The sequence below is a fragment of the Ascaphus truei genome, chromosome 14 (assembly GCF_040206685.1).
Source record: "Ascaphus truei isolate aAscTru1 chromosome 14, aAscTru1.hap1, whole genome shotgun sequence".
Lineage (NCBI taxonomy): Eukaryota > Metazoa > Chordata > Amphibia > Anura > Ascaphidae > Ascaphus > Ascaphus truei.
In genome coordinates, this window is record NC_134496.1 from 7,988,211 (window position 1) to 8,005,062 (window position 16,852).

General features: G+C 42.5%; 1 protein-coding gene across 1 annotated transcript; it reads left to right on the forward strand.

The window, feature by feature from the left end:
* The first annotated feature begins 8,810 nt into the window (after positions 1 to 8,810).
* On the forward strand, positions 8,811 to 16,552 carry SCG2 (secretogranin II). Its single transcript, XM_075569665.1, has 2 exons — positions 8,811 to 8,906; positions 12,109 to 16,552. Exon 2 carries the CDS (start codon positions 12,124 to 12,126, stop codon positions 13,963 to 13,965), a length of 1,842 nt encoding a protein of 613 aa, XP_075425780.1. The 5' UTR covers positions 8,811 to 8,906; positions 12,109 to 12,123; the 3' UTR covers positions 13,966 to 16,552.
* The last annotated feature ends 300 nt before the right edge of the window (positions 16,553 to 16,852 follow it).

Sequence of the window (16,852 nt, forward strand, 5' to 3'; positions counted from 1 at the left end):
CAATGAATAAGCTATTAAAAGTCTGGCTCCCTTGGATCACAGTCTTTCCTGGCTGACTTTCCCTCTGGGGAAATAGTGGCTATTTGATATCCTTCTCCAGACTTCCTGGTCGGGATAAAGTAGTAATCGTTTCATTTTTAAAGTGTAACACGGATATATTAAAAGAATATGATGTACAGTAATTGCAGATGACTGATGTAGATTTGTAACATGTTTTTCTTGTATTTTTTCCTCTGTTTCCCCCGTTATTATTTCTGCAGCCCAACCCAGTAAAATCATCAGGAAAAAAATCAAATATATTTTTTTGGGGGTAAAAAAAGGCTTTTTCGTTCCAGAAATCAAAAGTTTGCCCAGTTTATTTAAAAATAAATAAAAATAATCTATACCGATTTGAGGATAGCCTTTTTCCAGGTTTTGCTCAAATTTTGCTTGTATGTACTGTATGTCTGTATCTATGTATGTCTTTATTTATATAGCACATTAATGTACATAGCGCTTCACAGCAGTAATACCCGTGACAATCATATAAATAACAAATAATACAAATAACAGAACATAGGGATAAGTGCTTCAGACATAAAAGTAACATTTAGGAAAAGGAGTACCTGCTCCGAAGAGCTTACAATCTAATTGGTTGGTAGGAAGAATGTACAGAAACAGTAGGAGGGTATTCTGGTAAGTGCATCGGCAAGGGGCTAAGCTTTATGTATCATGTGTATAGTATTAGCCACTGAGCTACTCATATGCTTCTTTAAGCAAATGTGTTTTAAGGTGGGCCTTAAAGGTGGATAGAGAGGGTGCCAGTCGGGTATTGAGAGGAAGGATATTCCAGAGGTGTGGGGCAGTCAGTGAGAAAGGTTTAAGGCAGGAGAGGGCTTTAGATACAAAGGGGTAGAGAGAAGAAATCCTTGATTCAAACTGAATGGGACTGCCAGGGACCCCTGCTGTGTTAATCCGATGGGCCATTAGTCTCTGCAGAAATGTCACTGAAATGTTGCAGCATGTACCCAGCATGTACCCAGCATGTACCTGGGCCTTGTTGGTGATAGCCCCATATTTTCCAAGGCAAGTTTAAGGCAAGTTTTAGAATACTCGTCGGTGCACCTCTAATAAGTATTAAGGTGTCAATAGCCAGCTAACCATGGCCTTACTGGTAGGCATAGCATCAGCAGCAAAAGAACTATTAGGGGGCCAGGTAGACACATGCAAATTTGCTGATATTCGCTTTGTAAACATTTCCACAAACTTTTTTGAACCAAAAAGTGCTGAAGATTTCACTGGAACCTGTCTAAGTTCTAGTGCAGAATGAATGAGCACGTCAGTATTGGGTGATGCCTTCTGTATTTGGACTAACAATACATATTCTAGGACAAGCTTAAAAGAGTTCTCTAACTTCCTCGGGTCGGGCAATGCTGGTTTAGAAAAGATTCCACGAGTTTAACAGCAAATAAAAATACCACTTGTCGATACATCTGCATGTCTCAGGCAGGTCTGCAGCCCTGTCTTTATTTTGAGCCTGAGGAAGCCGTTGTACACGGCGAAACGCGTTGCTCTAATTCGTCATGCCATTTTGGAAATTTAAGGCTTCCGTAGTTAGTGGAAGCAAGTTGCAGTCACAGCCGCGCCAGAAGTTCCCATCTCTTCTGACTTCAGACTCCGGACGCGGAAGACAGCGCAGCTGAGAGGCGGCTTGCCAACACAGCACCGGGAGCGCACCGGGGATTTGTTATTTTTCATGTGAGTGTGACCTTTGTAATTTTTATGTTTAATAAACCTACATTCTTTTAAAGACCATCACTGACCCCCTGCTGTCACCCTACCTCACCCACCCCCGCTTGCTGAACCGGGGAGGGAAGGAGGATTAAGAACGTGAGGATTGTGAAGGGGAACCCCCATTCTACACCCTGCCTGCCAGCGGATGTGTGCGCTGTACCCCCGGAATCATCTTGGACGGGTATACCAGAGGCACCATACAGAAACCCTTCAAGGATTGGGCTTACACACGGCCGTGTAAGTACTATATGGTTATTACCATTTTTTATTTTTCCCTCCAATCCCATTCCATTACCATTATAAGAAACCAACCATTTGGGACAAGAAGAAGTTTCGGCAGCAAGAGACCCCTATGCACTTGTACTCACACAGGGCCGTGTGAGTATTTATACATTATTATTATTCACTTAACATCCATTTCTGAAGGTTTTTGACCAGTTACTGTTGTTGAAGGTGTGTTCCCCTCTAACCCTTTGCTCCCCCTATTTTCTTCTGTTGCCCTGTCTTTCCCCATTATCTTTTAGCATTCAGTGCTTCCACTGCAGCCAGGGATTCTGGGTAATGCCATGTAAATGAGCACTAGCAGAACTGTATTACACAGCTTTTCAGCACAGCCCCAGTTAAAGAAGAGCAAGGCAACCTACTCACAGACAGCTGTTTTGAAAACACTTCTTTAACCCAGGCTGTGCTGAAAAAGCGATGAAATATGGCAGGCCTAAGCTTACAGGGATCCATGATGTACTGCAACCTCTATAAGCATGAAAGCCCTCCGCGAACTCTATGATCAGATTTGCTATGAAGATCTGACATTTGATGCCAAATGTAGCTTGCAAGTCACACGTTAGGCTAAGGCCCCGCTCCCTCAGTCAGCGCGCCCGCACTGCAGACAGGCGGGGCGCTGACAGACACAGACCGCGATATGCGGTCTGTAGGGAGCCGGAGCGGGAGGTGGGCGGGAGTGGGAGGGGGGTGTGTGGCTTGAGCGGAGGGACCCACTACTCCCCCCCCCCCTCCACGGGCTCGGGCTGCAGGAGGGAGCTGCTGCTGGAAGGTAAGCAAAAGCAACAAAACACACAACACCCCCTACCTTGATTCCTGACAGCTCCCACTCCCGCCCCCACCGCTGATTGGCTCATCAGCGCACCACGTGACGCGTCGCCGCTCGGGATCACAATTTTCTTGCATCCCCTGGTGGCTGACGCGTCACAGTGCGTAGTGAGCCAGCAGCGAGGGGGGACTGGGACCGGCTCGGGAGGATTCCCCTGCTGGTGGTGAACGCTTGCCCGGGTGCAGCGGGTCCCAGCCCTTAGAAGCACATGCAGTATATACAGGGCTGCTTGCACATTGTAATAGGACCTGGGTAAATGCACCAGACTGGGCTGTATATTCCGTCCAATAATAGCATTGTAAATTCTTTAAGATTGGATTTACTCCTTCCTGTTCTCTGATTAAACTGAGGTGTCAGTCACAATATTGCAATATTTTGTATCTGTATTTTATACAATGACGTAATTCTCGCACATCATGGTTCACATTTATCCCCAGCACATGCCTATAGAAGTGTTTAATGGTAAATATAATCATAGCATATACTGTGATGTACATAGTCATCCTGGACTGCAGGGATTTCTGGTGAGTGCTCATCCTGAAACCCCTTTCCTTCCTAGGAACTCACTCAGTCCCTACTTCCTTGCATGAATTGGCAGGCTCCTCTCTCTTCTCCTCTTGGTTTCCACTGGACGCTTCTCACTCCACTCAGAATGGTCACCACCAGTCACATGGTCGCACTACACTTATCACAGACAGGGACCCTCCTCCTCCCATTTTCCATGGAGCTCATGTGGAGCCTTCACCTGCCTAGTCTCATAACTGGTACCCAGAATCAGAGGCAACATGGTAGGCCTTCTCCTCTAAGAAAAGAGAGATTACATCTCCTGAATCAACCAGGAATAACCATGACAAAGAAATATTATAGATATTTTTAATTGTGTAAACAGAATAGTAGAGAAGGGAAGTGCAATTGAAAACCTGAGCCTTTAATGCAAGTCTCAACAGAGACTTGGGAAGATGCCGAGAAGCCCAGGAGTTGCTAGTAAAGTGGTGTGTGAGTAAGAAAGTGACGGAGGAACTGAGATGTCTATGGGTCCATAAGGGGTTATTTACAAGTGTCACAATTGTAAAACTGGAACAGAACCAGAGTAAAAGAATCGCACCAGATTTAGCAAAGGACTATTGCACGGATTTGGCCCAGTTTATGCCGTTGGATAAATAACCTGCTGTGTATCGATACACACAAAGTCTATTTTGGCATTCTGCTCTAAGCTGCATCATATATAATAAGATTTTTGTTACAGGCGCCTCGCATCCAGCGCAGATTGTTAAACAAGATTTCCTGCGGTTTCAAACCTGGTAGATTCTTTGATGCAGAAAGAGGAAATAAGGAAAAGTGATGCACAGCGGGGCCCAATTTGATAGGGTTCATTATCATCTGTGAGTCATGTAACTTCTCCAGGCACACACACACTGCAGGCTCAGAATCCAAACCCACAACACCATGTATATCTGTATCAAGAGGAATGTTACTAGTATTGTGACGTAATGTATACAACAAAAGACAACACATCTCAGTGCTACATCAAATATGACACATGATATGGTTAAATACTTAGCTGTTTTCCTTCCCATAAGTACGGGTCATTTAGTTCAATTCTTTGGTCAAACCATTTTAAGCCTACAATCACACCAAGGTATGCCCCTTCTGCAGGGTCTGGAAACATGGTCTTTCCCTCTTAGTTGGAGGAAGAAGTGTTAATAGACTGGTCATTCACAGGTGCATCACAACACCTGCTACTTAAAAGTGGGCTCGGTGAGCTTAACCCCATCGAGGAGCGGGTCACAGACCTCCAAACAATTCATACCAATTGAATTTACAACCAAACACTATCCCTGCAAGCTCAGAACCCAAACCCACCACCCCATATACATTTGTGTCATCTTCTCCAGGTACACAAATAAGTCACAGTGAGTAAAAACGTGACCAGAACTCCCCACCGTACAGTTATGATAAAGATCACTTCTGAGCACATTCACTTCTCAGCCAGGACTCGGAACTCTCCTTCCCTCATAGTCATGCAGCATACCGAGCACCCACAGGTCTGGGGACCCCGCTGGGACATGTGAACGTGCCCTTACCTGTTCATGCAACTTCTTCCCAACGCCTCAAATTGCAAGCTGATGAACATAGCGCAACATTGCACTACCCTACAATGACTGCCGCAGCGCCTCTTGTGCATTGCAATCACATGGGCCCCTGGAGTGTCAGACCTCATGATGTGGTACCTAAATCATGAGGCACTCCAGGAGTTAAAGAACCCCAGCTGCAAAAGTAGTGTACAAAAACTAGCCCCAGAGTTCTCAAATGTAGTACTGCTGATTGCTTTTACGGGGGTTTTGTCCTTAGATAAATGTGGTTTATCAAAGTGTCCCGTCTGCAACACCAGGATATCAGATCTGCACCGGATTTAACTAGAAGACGCTCCCAGGGAACATGATGGTTGATTTTCGTCTTTGATAAATTGGGCGCAGTATTTTTGCACCATTAATTTCCCGAAACATGAAAATGACACTTTTCCCCCCTACCATATGTAGCCCCAATTTGCTGTGATAAATGAACCCCTCTACCCTTGTATGATGGGAACAGACTCCATTGGCGTATTTATTTATTCTTATTTTTTAAACTTTTATAATACTTTATTTTTGTTGCTTTTCTTTCACTAACACTAACAATGACAGATATCCTTTTGATGGAAATCTGTTCTTTCATGTCTCCCAGCTGCCTCTTTCACTGACATACTGTATAATAATGATGGCGACGCGAAGGCTAAAACTTGTCCAACTTTGTGCTTCTCATTCATGTCATTCCATTGATCCCGCGTATCCTTTGTCATCATATCAGAGGGGGATAGTAATTGGTGAGATCCATAAATACCTTTTCTACATGAAGCTATTGTGAGCCAGGAGGAAGCATGACTGCGAGTGCTCTTCCCCCCCTCTATCATTCACAGCAGATGAGTCCTATTCTCAGGGGGAGGTGAGTCACACGCCCTTGCTCTCTCTTTCTTTCTTTCTTTCTGCAAATCTCTGCAAATGTTTAGACCTTATCTGCGTCTGGCTGACGTAAAGCGGGGAGCTGCACAAGTGGGAGATCTGAGGCGGTCGCTAACTCAAGAGAGGGTGCTGATCTTTGCAGCTCAGTCAATAAGTTCCACAGTGTGTAAATGTGTCTGGCATACAGTGTGTGGTTAGAAGGCATCCATTGCAGAGAAACTTCAGTTAACCCCTCATTGGAGAGATACAAAGATTGATGGGTAACATACACCTTTGATAGCATGCAGCCTTCCTGGGAGAAGGCACATTTTGTAGGCCATAATTCACTTTTTATCAGCTTTTCCATGTCACCCTGTGAGGCATAAACTCAATATATACAACGTTTCCTTCGGTCTCTGTAGTAATATGTCACCCTACGGGTTTCAGGACAAAGAGGATGCACTATTGGTATCTTCCATCTCTTGTCACCTTGAAGTCGAAGGACACACTTGAATGAGTTATTTCTTTCTCTGTGTTACCATCTAATGTGTAGCATTCAGTGTAATGTTTTTTTCCACACATTACCTAACATTACTCAACACTAAGCAAATATCAGGAGAAGTATCCATCTGGTTACTGGCAGAGGAAGAAGCAGTTTAATGAGTGGATGGTGAAATAATGACTTGTCATTACACATTTTATCCCTTCCGTTTAGTGGAGTTCTAAAGAACTGAAATTTGGCCAATAAAAGGAACTGGAATGCATTGCTGGCAGTGAAAGGTTTATTTAAAGGATGAAGCCCCATTAATGTTGCTAACTATAACATAGTTGTCTTGTGTCCTCCTTCAGTTTATATCATGTGAGTCACTAGAGATATGTATGCATCATTCGCCTACAATGACAAAGACCGCACTGACTTGTATTTTGGTGCAGAGTAGCTGTATTGCTACCGGTGTAAATGAGTTGTGTCGCAGGTTATTATACTATGTACATATGAATGGTTGTCTTCAATGTCATATGCAAAAACAAGACTTCTGCGGTCTTGAAAATTCACGTGACATAATGTATAAGCCCATTGAATTTTGGTTCAACACAAGGCTTGATAGCTTGCAAATATAAATCAAGTTGTTTTCATTTGGTTAAGGGTTCGGATGAAAATGATGATGTTGGACATTACTAGTTCACCTACACGTTGCCTTTTAAAGCATAACGCTTACATTGAAATAATTATGATTATTACACTGACAAAATAACCAATGTGTTAAAAACAGCACAAACTATGCTATCATGGCGAGTGCTTTCATGTTCATGCATTTTCATCATCTCAGTACATGAGAGCGATGTATTAAATTCAGCTCATCCGATAGCTAATGTGTCTGTACAATAGTTCAAATATTTTGACTGCTTGATGGATTAAGGAAACAGAAACGGATCTACGTGGGTTTCCCTCGCTAGAACATACAAGTGTAGATCAATGCTGTGTATAATCTTATCAAGGCAAAGATTAATTTCTCTCGTTACTCTTTAAGTTTGTTGCACCTATAGTATGTTCTGTTTGTTTATAATTCCGTATTTATAAGTGATCACTGGAAAGTGATCAATATGCGCACCGCTTCTATGTCCTATGAAAACTCTGGGATATTCTGCATTGTAACAGGATATGTTGTGTTATCTAGGGGAACAAAGAAGCCTGATATGTCTGCACACTGCAGGATTAAACTCAAAAACCCAAAGATGCTTCTACTTAGTGGGAAGAGATATCACGTTATTATTTACATATTCGCTCCCCACAATGCTTTGCATCCAGAGCAGCAAGGCATTGGAAGCTTCCACAGTGATTGACAGCTATACCCCCCACCCCCCTACATCCTGTCTGCACACACTGAGGTGCAGTTTGTGGCCTTATTAAGCGTGTGCCCCCCCCCCCAACCCCCCCACCAGCTCGGGACATTATACAGCCTGGGATCGGTCACACTGTTTTATTAGCAATAGTGTGATGAGTAGCCAATAATATTGATTAATTAGGGGTTCAAAGCACAAATATTTTCATGGGGGGGCGAGGGGGTGAACAATGTAAAAAAAAAAAAATAGGCTGTAAACCGCTGGCTTAATGTATCATTTCTGAGACACAGAGAGGCCAGATGAATTACAAAGATCACAAGAAGCTGATACTGGGATTTGATAAAAGCTTCACATTATCACTGGGCCATTCCTAATGCCACCGACCACCTCCAGTGACCAAGATAAGACACCCCAACGGTGCAGAATGGCTTTGATGTTGTTTATTAATATTAGTTAGAGGTATGGTTATCAACTGGACCTATGTCAGCAAAAGGGATAGGGAGGGGGGCTTCTTAAGCGCAAAATCAACTTGGTGGTGCTATCGAAGGTTTGCATTGGTGATTCTTGAAGGATTAGAGAGGGCTGAAAGTATGAAATACTCCCATTAATATTATTTGTTTCTTATATAGAACTTGGGAGTGTACACAGCACTGTACATAGAATTGTGCAGGCACAATGAGTCCCCCCCCCAGAACTTACAACCTATTGTTGGGGCCCGAGGCACAGGGAAATAAAGTGACTTGCACATGGAGAGCTGACACCAGGATTCGAACCTCTTCAATGCCTCATTGTTTTCAGTACGCACTGAGACACTACTTCGTTAAACAAGGATATGATGGTGTTTTAACTATTTCACTTCCACAGGAGCCTGCAATACTCTGGCAGCAAAAGAGTTAATACCCTAAACACAGATTATTACTATGTGGCTGGGTTGCAACTTCTGACTTGACTTCATTGCCCTGTTAACTCACATCATTGCTTGTGCATGTTGCCTGCAACATTACATCTCACAAGCAGCCAGGGCTGAGGGGGTTAAGCCTGCTTGATTCTGCCTCTCCAGTGCTCTTTGCACACAAGGTGACGTCATGAGAGTCACATGACGCGCACTATTAAGCACAGGGAGCTGTCCTGGTGCTGAAACCATATCTCTCCATCCAGTGAGGGAGCAATGCTCAGTCTTCTTCATCCCTCTGTCTGAAGCACAGGTAGGGCTATCTTCTTATGGGAGTGTGCATGCAATATGGGGCATTTCACATGATATTAAAACTTCACAACCCCCACATCTGCAGGGCAATTTGAAGACACGATCTACCATACAATAAACAACCTGCTGCACTTCTGTCATTACATCAATGGGATTTTATAGGAAACGGAATTCTTACATTTAAACAGGCACAGTAATACAAATACGAAGTCACAGTTATTTCTGATTTTATATGTGGGCTTTCGTGTGTGTGTGTGTGTGTGTGTGTGTGTGTGTGTGTGTGTGTGTGTGTGTGTGTGTGTGTGTGTGTGTGTGTGTGTGTGTGTGTGTGTGTGTGTGTGTGTGTATGTATATATATATATATATATATATATATATATATATATATATATATATATATATATATACACATCTAGAATGTAGATAAAGACTGAACTCTGAAAACAGACACAGACTAGATGAGGGAATAAATACGATGTATAGAGAAGAAGCTTATATAAATGACAAAGCAATACAAATATCCCCTTATCAGCGTCACTGCTTAAAAGACCTGTAGAGCTTACCCATACTTGGCTGTTGCTATGCTATATAAGTTAGCTAGCAGCTGGGCAAGGAAATGGGAATCTGGTAAACATTATTTCTTTAGATGTAGTAGTGGTTTGAGGAGGTCGTTAAAATGCAATCGGTAGGCTGGTAGTTCATTTAGACACATTACCATCATAAATACAAAAGGAGCATCATGTAGGGAAACATGATGATAGAATGTTTGATACAGATCAGCTATCATTCCATTGTTTTCGTACCAGAGGGGAATGTAAAAACCTTTGATTATCTTAGTTATGACTAGATCACAATGTACTTTTCTATTTAAATATTTGCCTAAAGCAACAGGCTTTGCAACTTGTTACATGAGACAAATTTGTAATTTCAAATCTGTCTGATGGAACTATCAAGAGGCATTTAAAAATACACGATCATTATCTTTTTATACATATAACAGAAAATGTAATCATAGGGTGTGTGTGTATATAAAATAAATATGCACAAATGATAGAGACACGCGTACAATATAGAATGTATCTGCATGTATACTTATTCATGTGTGTGCATATATGTGTGTGTGGTCTATATGTTTCTACATATATATTACTATCCAGGATTTATGGTTTCATTAAAGAAGTGGGGGGTAAAACAGAGCATTTGTCTTCCAATTTCATTATAGATAATCTATTTTGCTTCTCTGTAGGAAAGAGGATGGTATTTGAAATACTAATGGCTATTAACCATTGCAGGTACAGATTCATTGCTTCCTTTCAACTAGTATCTCCATCAGATAATTGCCTGAAGTTCATGGTCCACTAACTGCTATGAGGGATTATTTCATAGTAATTTGGCTTCTCTGCTGTTTTACTGCCATTCCAGCCATATCTCAAGAGAGTGTAACAGCACTTTACCCCTTTCACTGCCAGGGTGTCTTTTCCATCTCCTACCCCTTTCACTGCCAGACCGGCTTGAAAATCCTAAAGGTTAAACTATATATATATTATAGATCTTGCTATATACAGACATCACTGGTGTGAGATCTTTAATTCTTTAATGACATAAATAAGAATTAAGTGTTCTCCAAATGTACAGTTTCTAGTATACACTATTGTAACCGTAATTGAAATAGTCACAAAGTATAATGTATTTTTAAAAAGCCAGATACTCCATAGAGTGCAATAAGGAAGCATATGCGTATTCATGTTGCATACTAGTGTTTTGCAAGTGCACCCCTTTCCTTTTCCACCGGATTTAGAAGTATTCCTAATGATTAACGCCTTACGGTCCAGATGCACAAAGCTCCGGTATTGACTTACCGTTAACTGCTAATGGGTATCGTGAAAGCTCACTAACGCACTGTTAAGTGCGGTTTCCAGCCATAAGGAGCCCTTGTGTTACCCTGAAGGATGTTAGTGCTAATGACCTGCAAAAGAGGTGTTCCTGGTCACAACACCTATCCACATAGCTTGGTTATGGTTAACGTGGGGATTCAATGAGACGTTAGTTAGGTCAGACCTGAAGATGGCATTAGCTCCATCCAGACACTGAAATAAAAACATTTCTGGAGAGAGAGTGAGTTTGGTTTGAAGCAATATTTATAATGTATATATAATGTAGCACTTGGAACTCTAGTAAAACAGGATGCCCTCTCTCCAGTTAATTCTATATTTCAGTGTCTGGGCCAGGGGTGGTCAACTCCAGTCCTCAAGGGCCACCAACAGAGGCCAGGTATTAGGAATATCCCTGCTTTAGCACAGGTGGCTCAATCAGTGGCTCAGTCAAAGATTGAGCCACCTGTGCTGAAGCAGGGATATCCTGAAAACCTGACCTGTTGGTGGCTCTTTAGGACTGCTAGCCCACCCCTTGTCTGAACAGAGCTAACACAACCTTTAGGTAAGACAGACGTATGGTGAGTCATCTTAAGCTAGCGCAAAGCAGTGATAACATAACATGGTGTTAAGCCTATTATAATGAGATCAGTAACGTTGTGTTTATATATAATTAGCTTTGTGGATTGGCGTTAACTTCATGGAAAATAACATCAGTTACTGATTTTGATAACATGGCATTATGAGCCCTGACTTAACAGAGCTTTTTGCATCTAGGCCTAGGAGCTGTGTCATTTTCTTTCACTGCCTGGTAGTGCCTTTGGTAGATAAATGCTTGTTAGAGTCGTGGGTGTTTCCTGGCTAGTGTAAGAAAAGCAAAGAAGATTGAAGAGCTGTAGTGGGTAAGAGGCAGTTTCAGGTCTGTGTCTGCATTTGTTCATTTGCAGCTCCTTTCACCAGAACCCTCACACACACAACCCAAAGCACAAGACTGCAGAAAATTATTTAGAGCAACCTGCAGTCTATAAATATAAAGACATTAAATGTGTTACTATAAACAGAGTGAGCTATTGCAAACAGCCATCACTGATTGAAAGATGTATTATTGCTTGTCAGAAATTATATAGCAGTCCACAAGCCAAGCACTTACAAGCAACAAATAAATCAAGTGGGTTTATTTATTCAGCAATAATTTGGGGGTTCTGTACTTCTAATGCCATTAAAGTGCAGTCAGTTAGATATTACAAATTGAATGGTGATGCATAGAACTTCCTTTGATATGTGCAATACTTTTCATTCATTGCCACCTATTCACATACATTTCTTTTGTAGGAAATATTCATAAACATGGCAACTACATGCAATTGCTGTCTTGGAATATACCTGTCCTTGCCCGTTTTACTTCTCTTAATGTCCTGTGTTGATGCTGCAGCATTTCAATATTACCAAGTGCCCCAACAGGACCAAGAGTACAGATTAAAAAATATCCAAAGGCTGCCCAGTCCAGACATGCTGAAGGCTTTGGAATACATTGAGAACCTCAGGAAGCAAGCAAACAGAGCAGAGAGCATCCCAGACTATTCCTCCTACCTAGGGGCACCATTCCTCTCAGAGCAGAAGGACACCAATGTGCAGGCTTTATCCCCAGAGAGTGCCAAAAATCCCTCTGTTGATGATGAATCCCAGTGGGTGAGAGCCATGCTTGAAGCCTTGATGCAGGCTGAAAAACAGGCAAAAACTACACCCCAAGAAAAAAACAAACCATACAGCAGCACTATGGACAAGAACTTTCCAGTTGAGCTGAGTGAAGATTATGAGTCAAATAAGTGGCCTGAGAAAAGACCCAAAAATGGCAAGTTGCCTGGGGGTTACTATGATGACTACTCTAGGGACAGTCCATTCAAACGCACCAATGAAATAGTGGAAGGTCAGTACACTCCTCAAAGTCTGGCTACATTACAATCTGTCTTTCAGGAACTAGGGAAATTAAAGGGTCAGGCCAACCACAAAAGAGACAGGTTGGAGGAAGACCAGAAGCTCTACAAGGATGATGAGGATGACATGTACAAAGCCAATAATATTGCTTATGAAGATGTGGCGGGAGGGGAAGAGTGGAACCCCATAGAGGAGAAGGTTGAAAGTCAAACTCAAGAGGAGTTAAAGGAGAGCAAGGAAGAGGTGGAGAATACAGATGAGATGGAGGAGGAGATGAAGCGATCTGGACTGCTCGGTTTGAAAGATGACGACTCTGAAAAAGATAAAGAACAAGAATCAGAGAACCTGTCAAAGCTGATGAATTTTTACTTGAGGATGTGGGTGAATAGAATGGAGAAGGGTAAACAGAACGCAGAGAAGAGGTCAGCAAAGTATGCAGGGAAAGACCTGGATCCTGAGGCTATGTATCAGTTGTTAGATATATCTAGAAATTTACAAATTCCTCCTGAAGATCTCATTGACATGTTACGAGACGGAGATGGTAGGAAGTCTGGAGGAAGGCAGGAACTTGAGAAGGAAGCTGAAGTACCTGAAGATCTAGATGAGATCTCAGATCCCACCATGGACAAGATGAATATCTTCAAAAACAAACTAGGATACATGAAGCAGCCTGCAAGTGCTGTGTTACCCAATATCCCTGAAGACCTGACAGTGGAGGATATGATAAATCTTATAGGAGCAGATAAGCTACCAAATCAGAAACCTGCATTTCTAAATCAGTTAAACCAAAACAATGGTTTACCAAGATCCCGTTACATGCTCAGTAAATCTAATGGACACAAAGCTGCATGGTTAAATGATTTAGAAAAGAGGCAAATGGAATACGAACCAAGGTCCATGAAGGAGGAAGATCTGGCAGAATATGTAGCAAAGACGCTGGCCAAATACCCTGACTTGCTAGCCAGCAACCAGAATAAAAGGGTAGCAGCCCTCTTCCCACCTGACAACAGTCAGGAAATCGACAAGCAGTATGAGCAGGCTGTGAAGGAATATCTGAACCTGGGAGGGTTACAGGATTTAGAGACCCTGGCCACAGCTAGCAGAAGGCTTCCTGTGACCAGGGAGAGTGACGACACACAGAGCAGACAGTATGCAGATGAGGACATGCTCATGAAAGTCTTGGAATATCTAAACCAAGAGAAAGCAGACAGAGCGAGGGATCACAATGTTAAAAGGTCCATGGAAAATATGTAATTTGTTTGTATCAACCACCTTTCCTTCCATGATATTTATTCCCCTACTTGATTTGTTCTTGCTATGATGCAGATAGGCAGAGTTCAAGTTCCTCCTCCACTAATTGGAATGACCCCCTGATGTCCCAGTTATGGGGCAGACATTCATATAATTATTTTAATGCCCATTTCAACTTTAATATTGATTTTGTTAACTACTGAACACGGTGTGAAAAATGATGGAGTTTGAAGGGATCTCCCCAATATTGAGAGGGAGGGTCAGTTAAAGGTGTTGATTAAGTGTCCTAGTTTACACATAAAGCTTGAGTGGCCAATCAGTCGTGATCCTCTGTTTAGTAACTTACTCATGGGTTGGGATGCTGACATTTAATACTACCCAGTTTCTGTTTTCTGTATTGTATGGTAGTGGCATTTTAACAGCTTCTCGTAGTATCAGCATCAAATATTCAACCACAAATCCTTTATAGAGTCTGACTGGGTGGGGGAGCCTTATATATTGATCTTGCTCACAAAGCATTTCATCGACCAATCCTGATATAGACTCCAACAGCATCATCACAAGGAAATACAATCCTTCAAGAGTAGCGATGTGTAAACCTCTTCGCATTTTCCTTCCCAAAATATTTTGCGTTTTTTTCCGGCTAAATTTCACATCTTTATGGAAATGAAGCAAAAAATTGGCATTGATTGAAAGGCCACAAATGTTGCCCGAATTGCATGAAAATGGCAGTATATACCCAGGACCACGTGACCTTGCACATTGACTTGTAATGCTTGCCAAATTCTGTGGCAAAGCAGTTGTCACCGCATCTTTGCAAAGAAGAAATGCAAATGTCAGGTGACTCAAGAACTTCAGCAAGAAATGTTCACGTGTCTATTCAAAAGCCAATACCTGTGTGTTTCAACATGGGCTTATTCTCCTCCAATGGTAGCGCAAACCATATTATATACACACACACACACACACACACACACACACACACACACACACACAGTGTTAGAAATGAGACAAAACCACTGCTTGCAGGCATGCACTACCTCCTTGCTGTCTTTTCTTCCAGATGTTATAGATAGATTGTCCCTTGTGGCATAGATGTAGGCCCATAGTCACTAAGTAGTGCTATTGCATCAGAGAACTTCCGATGCCAACAAACACCTTCTGGTCCATTCAGTTGAATGGGCTATAAAGTGTCTTCGGTTTCTGGAACTTGCCTTACGGGGTAGCATTGCTTAGTAAATATGCGTCTTCGTGGTTCTCTGGTTACCACAAGGAATTTAGCTTTGAAGGGAGGAAGAATCTTGAGTCCGACTTTGTATTTCTGTGGCACCAGTACCATGAAACCATTTCGTGACAGTCCTTTCCTTCTTGTGGAATGCATGGATAGCCTTTCCCTCACTGAGCCAGTCAATAAAGGAGATGGTACACAACATGGTTGACACATGAGTGAATGCAAGATCATGTCTTTATCTAAGGCTCCCGTTTACGCATGTTGTGATGCCATCTTTCGGACTGAAATTAAAATTATCCTGTAATTTAACTATGCATGAGATTTTAAGACCTTCTGCAGCTCTGCCATAGGGCATACACGTTGTCATTATATAGGGGTGGGCAACCCCAGTCCTCATAGGCCACAAACATGACAGTTTTTCAGGATATGCCTGCTTCAGCACAGGTGGCTCAGTTTTTGACTGAGCTACTGATTGAGCCACCTGTGCTGAAGCAGGGATATCCTGAGAACCTGACTTGTTGGTGGCCCTTGAGGACTGGAGTTGCCCAGTAACTAACCGTCGATACGGGTTATCGCTCTGCATTCAAGTCAAGTACCGTTAACGCAGCATTAGCAACCTACTGTATATTGTGTGAGACAAAAGACAATATCATACATAATAATTGCCAAATTACCACGTTTAAATAAAATTAGGAAGGAACTCCCTTTTTAGAAGCGCACACAACCCAATGGACTTCAAGGTCCAAATGAAATAATTGGTAAATGTTGATGTTATTTGGAGCTGTTCTTACAAACATTAGGGCCGCCTGTTCTATAGCCAAAATGGGCACTTTCCTTTGAGCGTTTCACATTCACTTCCTCCCAGGGCTGCTCTGCTGTTTGTAAATGTCGTGGAATTTTGCCAACCCAGATACCAAGTCTCACTCTGACTCATCTGCTTAAAGAAACATTTGGGAAGCTGCAACGTGCTGCATTCTGCAGAGCAGGGGCTCAACTCCGGTCCTCAAGACCCCTCCCCCTAACAGGTCAGGTTTTAAGGATATCCCTGCTTCAGCACAGGTGGCTCAACCAGTCCCAGCTTCAGCACAGGTGGCTCAGTCTTTGACCTGTGCTGAAGCTGGGATATCCTGAAAACCTGACCTGTTGGGGAAGGGGCTTGAGGAGTGGAGTTGAGCCCCCCTGCTGTAGAGTACATATCTCCTGGATCCCCTGACAACGATGGCCCAGAAAGTATCGGCCTTTGAGGTTTTGGTCACTGGATTTTTTTTTCATTCATTTGAACTATTTGGTTACTGTTTGTTGTGTATTGTGCGGTACTGTAAAAAAAAGAAAAGAAATAAAGCATTCTGTATATGTGTAGAGTTTATTTATTTGTGTGCCGTGAGTTGGACGGATGGGTAAGTACTGCTAATTGAACGACATTTTCAGGGGGGCCGCAGTTAATTGCAGTACATAACTACCTTAGTGCTGGAGAGACATACAGTACTGCACAGGGAAATCCATTGCAAAGTGCAGCACCGCTGGAATCATACAAACTGACTGGGGTTCGGCTACTAAGAAACAGCGTTATGCACTGCACATTTTACACAACAGTGTAAATATACTGATATAATACATTCTGACATTAAAGTTACCTCCGCATCCCTTATCAGGGCACAC